The following is a 10,911-nucleotide window of genomic DNA, read 5'->3' on the forward strand; positions in this document are numbered from 1 at the left end:
GACGGACGGACAGACAGTCACCGCTTAATCGATTTCTCTTTTCATTCTGATCATTTATGTATACATTTGTCTATATCTATCTCGATTCGTTTTGCCTGTTACAAACAACCGTTATGTGAACAAAGTTATAATACCCTTGTGCACAAGTGCGCTCGGGTATAAAAATATTGATGTACGTAATCAATCTCGCTATGGCTACGGTTAAATCTAAATGACTTTAGTGTTCAAATTTAGACAGTTTTCGGTTTTAATGCCAAAACTAGTGATTTATAGCAATTTAATTTGTATATTTTATGACTGCGTAATAATTCTTTGCAGAAATGAGAACGCTGACAATGCGAAAATATGAAAACATTTATTTTTATTGCAATGTGAATATGTTCTGGGGGTTTATAAGAGACTCATAAAGCCACATGCGGCCGCGAACAGTGTCGGACAGTGAAATGTGAACGTAAAATTGATTTGTAAGCAGCACGAAAAATATAAGGGTTGATAAGAAGAAATTTGATTTTTTTTTCATTTTCTGACTAAAACTTTTCGATATCGAGCACTAATACATATTAAATTTGAAAATCCAAAACCTTGTTGGTTAGGGTTACCAACTCTTCAAAAAATTACATTAATTAAATTGTATATTTTTAAGGCATATATGGCAAGATATCAATTGAAAAGATTTTAAAGAAAACAGTAACCTTAAAGAAGAGTTGCCACCTAACTAAAAATAAAATTGTTTCATGTATATTTTCCGGGATTCGCTTTCAATTAAAAGGTTTTTTTGGAAAAAAGTTTCTAGCTTATATAAAAAAGTTGATTAATTGTACTTGTAAAGTGGGTAACCAATTGACAATAACAAGCGTAATCTAAATGCTTTATTCTGTAATATTCTTTAATGGGGTTCCCTCCTGCAAAAATTAAAATAGTTTTAGTATTTCTGCGTAAATTTGGTACTATTTTGCGCTGGAAACACAAATTTTTTTCAGATTTTGTAAATACAATTTTTCTATTTTTAGGTCACGAAATTATCGGTAATATTCAAAAATCGGCTTCTAAATGCTTTATTAAGCTAATGCTTTATGTAAGAATGAGACTGTAAAACGGTTCCTCAATGCTTTGCTTCAGATTATTCTAAATTAGGGCTGCCCTTTACAAAAATGTAAACTGCATGTTTTAAGACCCAAAATTTTTATTTTTGAATAAATTTTACATCACTAATCGGCTTAAAGTTGCTTTAACTCAGTTATTATAAAATAAGGTTGCCACCTGTAAAATGTTTTAAAGCCTAAAATCACTACAATAGAAACCACAATTTAACCGTTAAAATTTGATATTATTTTTTCAGTGAATTTTGGATCCTTTTAATACGATTTTTAATTTCCTCGATCATAAATAAGCGTTATTTTGGATTTCTTATATTTCGATCATCGTTATTTGCAGCTTTAGTTTTTTAATCCACAAACTAATCAAAGCGGCCGTAAAAATACAGTCTCCGTTATGCGGTACAAATTTTTAATTTTGTTTTAAGCTTACTAATCTAGTTTTACAAAATTATAATTTTTTGATAATTTTTTTTATTTTTATTTCAAATGTACATAATCCATTTTTAATTGGCTAAAATTATAAAATTGTATTTCCAAATGTCTCCACATTGTTATATCCGCCACCGTAGTTTTCCTAGCTTCGGCTGCAAGTGACGTTAATTCAAGTGAAATCTATGTATTGCGGCGGCATATTATTATGAAAATTTCGCGGAAGGTGGTGTACGTCAGCGCACAGTAGGAGTTGGCTGTGACCAAGCATTAAATTTTTAATTCTGCATTTTTTTTTTCTTTTTACCAAAATTAGTACTTTCATATGAGTCGTTTGCAGGAAAATGTGCGCTAAAATGTTTGCCTTAAGTCAATTCAAAATATGTATTTTTGCTACTTTCGGTAGTTTTTTCCGCCCACCCTTGCAAGCATATTAGCTCTTAAATCGCCAACACATGTAAGTAAATTTAGCAAAATTTATTTGTATTTAATTTTAGCAAAATTCTGTAGTTCGTTTGAATTAAAAATTTATTAAAACTATTTTTGCTAGCAAGTCAAAGAAAGCAAAGCCTTAATGAATGAAAATTAATACTATGTACCTACGTACATACATATATGTATAAAGGTATGTATGTATATACTTAACCAAAAAAAAAATTAAAAAAAGAATGCGCACATGTACGTTGCTTATTCTAAAATTGACCGCTTGCGCGCTTACCTTTAGTTTCTTGTTGTAGACGTCATTCCAATTCAAGTGTTTGAACCATCGATGTCGCTTCACGTCATCGGCCCCATTCTGTTGTGCCGGCCGCCAGTCCCATGCGCCATTGAGAGCAGCAGAAAAAAGCCGTCGAAACACCGAACAGAGGCAGCAGCCACGCGGGAGGGATTTTTTTTTTATTAATGTTTTTGTTTTTGGTTTTTCGTTTTGAGCCCAAAAAATATATATTTTCAGTTATTTTTGCATATTGTCAATAAATCGTTTTGAAGGCGCGCACACATTTGGCAGCCGCATACGCCATGTTGGAGATTAGAAAATCCCATTCGACGGTGGTAAAGATGAAAATAATGAAATTGAAAGAAAAACACGAAATTTATTAGAATAATTTGTTTTCAGCAGGCGGCATATTCAATATTAAATCTATGCTTATTTTGTACTATTACATATTTATGTACCAATGTATGTGCGGTACATGAATCGTGTGCTCGGAAGATGTATGTACATGTAAACAATATGTTCAATGAGCTATGAATTCAAAAAACCTCAAAGAAAATAAATATACTTTGTGTAAAGGGTGCTGATGCCTTGCGTATAATCCACCGCTTCGCCGAACTTTTACCATCAGCCTGAAAGGACACAGCTGGCATTTGCCGCCACCCATTTCAGTAGACCTCCGCCTACACAAGATCACTCTTCAAAAGTTACCACCTTAGCTGAAAGCTATCGAACGATCCCCCGTTGCGTCCGTTAACGGTCACTTGTACTCTTCCCGTGGTCTGGAGGCTACAAGTGATCTATAAGGGCATCTACCGGCTCTCACCGATAAAACTTCCCGTTACCTTGAGCTACTAAACGAACCAGAAAAGCATTTATCGACTTTCACTGATGCCCTTCCCGTTGCCTTGGGCCAACAAACGATCAACAAATGCTTCTATCAACAATCGCAGATACTCCCGCCGTTGTCTAGAGTCTCCTTTCATAGATTATTTTTTTGTGGACCTGTGTTATTGATCATTACCTATGTACGTATAGGTATCGGAAAATGCCGAAGGTTGGGTAGACCACTTCTGGTAACTTTCTTTCAGCTTACCACAGTTTGCCGAAAGACAAAAGTCTTTCCTAAGACAATTGTTACAACCATCTTGAAAGCTCTTTACTGTCTTTCAAAAAACTAATTAAACAAGTAATTTTTAAGCAAAAAACAAAACTGAAAAACAAAACAAAAAACAAAAAGAAAATTGTACTTAAATATTACATAAAATTGAAATAAAAATATTTTTAAAACAAAATCTAAAAATTAAAAGAATATAACATTACATTAACAAGCTTCTACAAATTAAATGAAATTTAAAACATTGCTTTCCTTTTAAAAAAACTAACATCTAAAAATTAAAAGCAAATTAAGAAAAACAATTATTCTTTTAAAAAACATTAATATCTAAAATTAAAAAAAGCTAAATTAAGAAAGAAAAAATTAAATTAAGAAAGAAAAGATTATATAAAAAAAATAAAAAATGCAGAAAATAAGTTTCTAAAAATGTAATGAAATTAAAACTATATATTTTTCTTTTCAAAACAATAAAATCCACAAACTAAAAGGAAATTAAATTAAAAAAGGGAAACAAATTAAATTTAAAAACAAGTAAAACTTCCGCTTCCCGAGGGCTCCAACTCGGATCTCTCGAACGGCATGCCTGTGCTTTGCTCTCTCGGCTATTGCGTTTGTTTGAGCAATGTACAAGTGCTTTCGCTCAAAATAGCTTTTCACCACGAGTGGTGAATCAGACAGCTTTTTTTCTAAAACCTTTGTGCTAGAATAATAAAAATCTATCGATCTATATTGCCATCTGCCTTTCGGCTTGCTTAGCCAGAATTGCTCTGCTGCTACTTGTGTGAAAACCGTCTACTTGAAAGAGTTTACTGTAATACCTAATACATACAGGAGGTAGTAGTTTTCGCACAACGTTTTCAAGCGTCGGAAATCTGTCTGAGGTGAAGTACGACCCAGGGCAATATTCAGCCGGCTGATAGGTCGTCTAAGCCCCAGTAGCCCGTCAAAGTGCCTGGTCTATCAGCAGCAGACTATTTTTATTGGCTAACTTAAATAAAATTTTTCTTGGTTGATTTAAATAGGTATTGCATTTATAAAAACCGTCGATATGCATTATAAGAAATAATAAGATGCTTATTAAAAAAATTCATAAATTTTCTCAACACATTTTTTCTATCTTTCTTCCCCAAACACATAAGTAAATTTGAAATCATAACATTAGATATAAATAATTTGTATCTAAATAAATGTGTGAATTTGTTTTGATGCTACATATTTCAAATTTGAATATTTTTATAGCGTAAACAAATCGGTAGGAGATTGACAACAACAGCTAGAGCAGCAGCGAGCAGCAGCCAATAAAGTTAGCAAATAAAATTATACGAATTTTTTTATTCAATAAATTTTATTTTTAGTTTTTGCAAATACTTGTACTCGTATATGAGCATTACACTTGCTGTACACCAACTGTTTCTGCCTGTCTGCTACTGCGCTACGCTACGCTGCGTATTGACGCCCACAAGATTTTTTTTTAATGATAAACCTCATCCAACCGCTGCAAACTTTTTGGATGTAATTCCAAAATTTTTCAAATAATTTTGTTTAAAAAAATTAACATAAATATGTTTTTAAAATTGTATTTGAGTAGTTTTTTTTTAATAAAAGGAATCTCATATCATTTCGAAATATTTGCTGCCGACGAAAAAAAATATATGCCCGTAATTAAGCGCACGTATTCTTGTGTATTTTTGCATTTGCATACTGCTCTGTATTTAGAAAACTTATTTATAAGAACAAATTATTTACAATTTGTTGCCTCTATTACTTTCACAAGACCCCGTTAATCTCAAAAATGTGCACATGCACGAGTCTCTGTGTGCATGCTTGAATTTATTTATGGGCAAATATGCTTTCATATTAAATGGTTACTGCTTATTGCTGTGGAATTAATTTAGAATAAATTTTAGAATTTTTTCAAACCACAATGCCAGAAAAGAACATAGCAGTCGTGATCATGATTAGTACTGAAAGAATGAAGATACAGAAGGTTTTTTGAATATTTATATTATAGCACCATTTTTGAATCCACTCAGCATTTTAAGAATTTCAAGCAGTACAATAAATCAAAAATATTTTTTATAATTATGTAATTGCGAAAATTTTCTCTTCGCTTTGACTAAAGATGCAGTTTTTAAACGATTTCGTCAAAAACGTAACCTCGCATGATGCAGTTTCGAAGATCTGGCTTATCTGGCTTATTATGCGTTTTTTTGATATAAATCGTATAATCCAAAGCTTCAACCATAAACTAGACTTTGAATTAGCAGGTAAGACTTCAGGCGGGTAAAAAAAAAACTAAATTTCATCACAACCTTGAAGAACGGATTACTATGTTTTTATTATTATGCATAACTTGTCGATTCACACATATACATACATATATATATATATGTACATAAGGGCTATTTATTTGTATTCAATGCGTTTAGCTACGCGGCGCAGAAGAATTCATTCAACTGTTCATCAAATGTCTGTCAAATTTAAATTACACGTCAGTTTGCCGAGAAAAATCAAATCGTCTGTTCAATAATATCGTTATGTACATAGTGCACATGTTCGTATCTAGATTTATAATAGAACAAAAGACGCCCAAATAAATGTTACTATAATATCGAGTAGGAATAGACATGCACTTAAAAAAATAAATAAAAGAGGGAAACAAATAAGAACTAATAGAGGTACGATCTTCTAGGGCCGTTTCCTCAAGTATATTTTAAAATTTATTTAAAAACAAAATTTCTGTTTAATTGGCAGAAGTCAGCCAGGAGGCAAGTGCTACGTCAAAATGTTATTGAAGGAAAAAATTACTCTTACGTAGACTAATTTAGGGATATTAGTGTTCCGAGAAAACAAGGCTTTTAAAAGGATAATGTGTAGATTGCAAATCAGCACATTTTTACTCGGATGCCGTTTTTGGACTCGATGTTGATCAACGTAATTTGCAAGAAATATTTATCAACTTTATTACCAATAAATTTTTCGATTTTATTATCGATTATTTTTTCTATAATTCTATCGATTTTTCTTTCGTGTATGTTATCGTTGCCGAATATCCCGGAAATATCGTTTTGAGCTCGATGTTGATCAACGTAATTTCCAAGAAATATTTATCAATTTTATTACCAATAAATTTTTCGATCGATAATTTTTCCCAAAAATATGTGGAGTTTTCTATCGTTTACGTTATCGATCCCAAAATAGGTAAACATTTTTCCAAGAAATTTATAAATATACCGATAACACAATTTACATAAAAATCTATAAGAACTTTTCGATAATAAGAAGGAGATAAGTATATTCGGCGAAAAATCGATACATCAATTTCATAGTCGATTTTTTTTATATATTTGGGGAAATCGGTTCGATAACGCCATTGTTGTCGGTTATGACTTAGCTTTTTCCGTCTAATTCGTTATCAAATCCCGATTGATAACCGCTGGCAAGTTCACCCTACTGAAAACACATCAAAAACCGAGTATCTGAAACCAATATGCATATGTACATACAATGTACAATATTAAACCAACGCTATTATATAAATTTCCCAAAAAAAAAATTCCTTTGAAAAAACCTTAATAATAAGCTACATACATACATACTATATATAAAATATGTGCATATATTCTCAAACATAACCTAAGTTTATTTGCATGCAAGAAACATAAACATTCTATTATTTTTATAGAATATTCTGATTTCACTCACACTCACCTTCATGTTGCCCAAGCGTTTGGTGCGATCATTTGTCAGCAATTTCTTAACTAAGTCTTTCGCAATCGGATCCATATGACGCGGCCATTCAATTTTGCCACTTAAAATTTTCTCATAAATTCCGAATGGATTCTCATCGTAAAAAGGCGGATAGCCAACGAGCATCTCGTAAATGAGTACACCTGTACCGAGACATAAAACACAAAAAAAAAATTTTATTTTTCTCTAACAAATTGTCTATTTTGTATGTTTTAAATAAGCAAACAACAAATGCAAATATTTGTGCCGCAATAAAAACAACATCACCAATAACAGCACGCACGAGAAATTTCCATGCCACACCGCATTCATTTGAGTTGTTTGCCCATTCATTTTACGTTTACAACAAGCCACTTAATGCATACAATCGGTCCACCTACCTAACGCCCACCAATCCACCGCCTTGTTATGACCCTTCGATTGTATGATTTCGGGTGCCAAATATTCGGGTGTGCCACATAGCGTCCAAGTGCGATCGCGCAATTTCTTCGCAAAGCCAAAATCTGTGATCTTCAAATGGCCATCACGATTTATCAGCAAATTCTCTGGTTTCAGATCGCGATAGACAATTTGCAGTGAATGCAAATATTCTAAGGCAGAGACGATTTCAGCAGCGTAGAAGTTGGCTAATAATAAAATAATTAATTAATAGCTGCAATATTTTTATTGTTCGAGATGCTTTTGTAATATGCAATTTAGGATTTGTTTACATGTAGCTTGGGTGTTATAAAAATTCCTTAAATTGCATATTCGAGTGCATGTGTATTATTTATAACTACATATGTATATTAAATTTTTGCATAGCTAACCACAATATGCCTGGGATGATTATATTTACATGGTTTACTTACAAGTTTGACTATTGAAACGTCCCGCATTTCGCAAATATGTAAACAATTCACCACCACAAACATACTCGAAGATCATGTACAAACAACAGTCATCCTTTGTGGACCATTCTCTGGAAGAGAGATAAAGAAGACGAAAAATAAGTTACACAATGGGCAAAAATTTCGAATCAAAAAATAGAGAAATTTTTATAGTAAAAGCCCTTTTCTGTCACCGATGCTCTGAACTTCATTCGACGATAATTTTCGTACTTTACATCGGTCGTCAGATGCTAAAAAATTTATCTAATTATGTATTCATAAAAACTGTATAAGCCATCAGAAGCTATAGAGAGTAAAATTTGTTATTTCTGGCAACAACTACTATTTGTATTTTTATCAACAATTTTCTTTGGAGTTTTACACTTTTTTATAACTTTTTCTTCCTTAAAGAGGTTAAAACTTTTTGCGCACCATGCCCTAATAGCCAATCAAGCGACTGGTCTTTCAACAATCGGAGCGTATCCTTTGTGGTATAGAGCCGTCGTAAAGCCAGACTTCCGATCGAGAAATTCAATTTTCAGTTGGACTAACAGGGTAATTATGGGTAGGGATGTCGAAAAAACATCGATGCATCGAAAATATCGATGTTTTGTTTCGGTTTATCGAAAACTTTCCACTTGAAAACGGACATCGCTGGTACATTGAACTGTAGTTTCTCATTGTCAATCGTGCAAACAAGATAAATGGTTTTAAAAAATTTAAACGGCTTCAAATTGGTCCGGTAGAAACATGATTAGCTCAGCGGCAGTAATTTAATTCAAATTTTTTACAATTGTGCTAATAACAACTTTTGTTGTGAAATATTTTCTGAGAAATCCTATGCAAATCGATGCATCGATGTATATCGAAAAATATCGATTTATATTTCGATGTATCAAATCAAAGAAACCCATCGATGTTTTCTAGCCACTGACGTCCCTAATTTTGGCTAAGATATTTGACAGTAGGAAAAAAGCTTCCTTACCACACATAAAGCACTTGTGCATGTTTCAAATGAAGATGTATTTATGTACATACGTATTGGGCATATCTATAAATAGCATCCCCCTTTCAAAGCGGTATTGTTTGCCACTTATGTTTAATTATGTGTTTTTAAGAATTTTAAATTAAAATATTGTTCATTCTCTAGCAAAACCCATATAAACCCATGGACCGCAAAAAAGTACAAAAACTTTCACTTAAATTTCAAACTTTTTTCTCAGAAGCTCTAGAATTTTTTTGATTACACAGTTTTATAGCGCATTCAATTTTAGTGAAATAAAGTGCAAGTTCCAAGTCGCTAAAGATTACCGTTGCTTTTTAGATTTTTTTTGTCTCATGTGCTTCCATATAACGACTAAACACAATTTATTTTTATATGGCAGTAACCCGCAACATCTTCGGCGGTGTATAGCCGGTGAATTAGTTTGAGGAATACGCTCTAGCTTTGCATCATCGCTTCCTTATAAAGCTTAGTATATCACTTTTTTGTGTACTTAGTTTGTTATTTACTACTGAGTCCAACAGCTTTCACCACCCTCGAACACCTACACAAATTTTTAACTCGCCAAAATCTCAAAATATCTATTTCCAAAGCTAACTTATTGAGCAGCTGGACGATGGAAAAGTAGAGGTGGACCCAAACAACAAAAAATACTAGGTCTCACTCCCATTCATATTCAGTAGCACAGCTGCGCAGCAGAAACCTGATCCCAAAATCGCTTCCCGTTAGCACTTGGTAAGTAGGGGTCCATCAGCGCATCTGTAGCAAATTGCATAGCCTACTGTGGAACGAAATTAACAGCAATATGCAACAGACAAATATGCACACCTGTCCGAATGTGTTCTTTTCATGTCAGCTGAATTCCGGCACAATTACGCATAAAAGCCATCCAAGCTATTTATTAATTCGATCGAAACTGGTTCTGTTCAATTGCTGTAACACGTGGGGAAACTAAAGTGTTTCTAATTCAGGTCAAATTATAATTAAAACTAACTGGCAGATCTCCAAAAATTCAACCGCAAAGTGTTAGTACCATAAAAATCCACGCTGCTCCAACTCCTATCGCACTAGTCAAGTAGGATTAGCTATTACAGATCTAGACTCTACACCTACACACTCCAGCCGATATGTATCTTCGAGTGCTTTATATAGCCTACCCTTCTGACATCATCGGCACAAACCGGCAGAAAACGCTTTAATGGGACTTCAGTTAAAATAAGAAGAAAGTAAAAAGAAAGACTAGCAACTATCTTAGCCAGAATTGAATTCAGTACTTGTTCCAATACTTCAAAAAGTTTCGTTCTATGTAGTTATTGCAACCATGAAATTTAGAATTTAATATGCGCCTACAATTAAATGAGAATGTAATAAGTGGCATAAATAAATTAAACGTTTTGGTCTAATAAACGCTCAAAGATATTGTTAATGAATAATTGTTCGTTCCGCCAAATCAAAATTACCGATACATAGACGTCTATAAGACATTTCATCAAGCCCCTAAAATATCTTACATTGCTAATAATATTAATATTTGCCTTCTATATACTTACAAACTGATCACAAATGGATGTCGAATTTCACGTAAAATATTTCGCTCATTCTTTACATGCTCGGTTTGCTTTAAGCGTATCACATCGGTCATAGCCAATAATTTCATGGCACAGTACTTCTCCGACACGCGATCGCGGCATAAACAAACGCGGCCAAAAGTGCCCGTACCTGTAAAGAAATGATGAGGGCAAGGATTTATGATAATATTTAGTATATATCTAAGATTTTTTTTCTTTATTGAATAAATATTTAGCAATTTTCAGAGTTATTTTTACCACCGTCCAGCTCAAAAATGACTCTGAATGTAGCCGAAATTTCTTATTGGGAATTAAAATATAAGGGGTATTCTCTGAGTCTTGCAAAGCCCTTGCACGGTGCAC

The 10,911-nt window shown here is 33.0% G+C and overlaps 1 protein-coding gene across 2 annotated transcripts in view; it reads right to left on the minus strand.

The window, feature by feature from the left end:
- Nucleotides 1–10,911, minus strand: part of Pka-C3 (Protein kinase, cAMP-dependent, catalytic subunit 3) — a 33,545-nt gene that overhangs the window by 7,738 nt on the left and 14,896 nt on the right. The window contains exons 2-6 of one of the 2 annotated variants that reach the window (XM_017626603.1): nt 10,531–10,699; nt 7,960–8,069; nt 7,489–7,734; nt 7,070–7,251; nt 2,245–2,322 (exon numbers count right to left, since the gene is read on the minus strand). In XM_017626603.1, the coding sequence (XP_017482092.1) occupies nt 2,245–2,322; nt 7,070–7,251; nt 7,489–7,734; nt 7,960–8,069; nt 10,531–10,699 (785 nt within the window). Of the gene's footprint in view, nt 1–2,244; nt 2,323–7,063; nt 7,252–7,488; nt 7,735–7,959; nt 8,070–10,530; nt 10,700–10,911 lie in introns of both variants that reach the window. The other variant, XM_017626602.1, reaches the window with a different exon arrangement.

This window comes from Rhagoletis zephyria, unplaced genomic scaffold (assembly GCF_001687245.7).
Source record: "Rhagoletis zephyria isolate East Lansing unplaced genomic scaffold, Rhagoletis_zephyria_1.1 Rzeph_scaffold_04705, whole genome shotgun sequence".
Taxonomy (NCBI): domain Eukaryota; kingdom Metazoa; phylum Arthropoda; class Insecta; order Diptera; family Tephritidae; genus Rhagoletis; species Rhagoletis zephyria.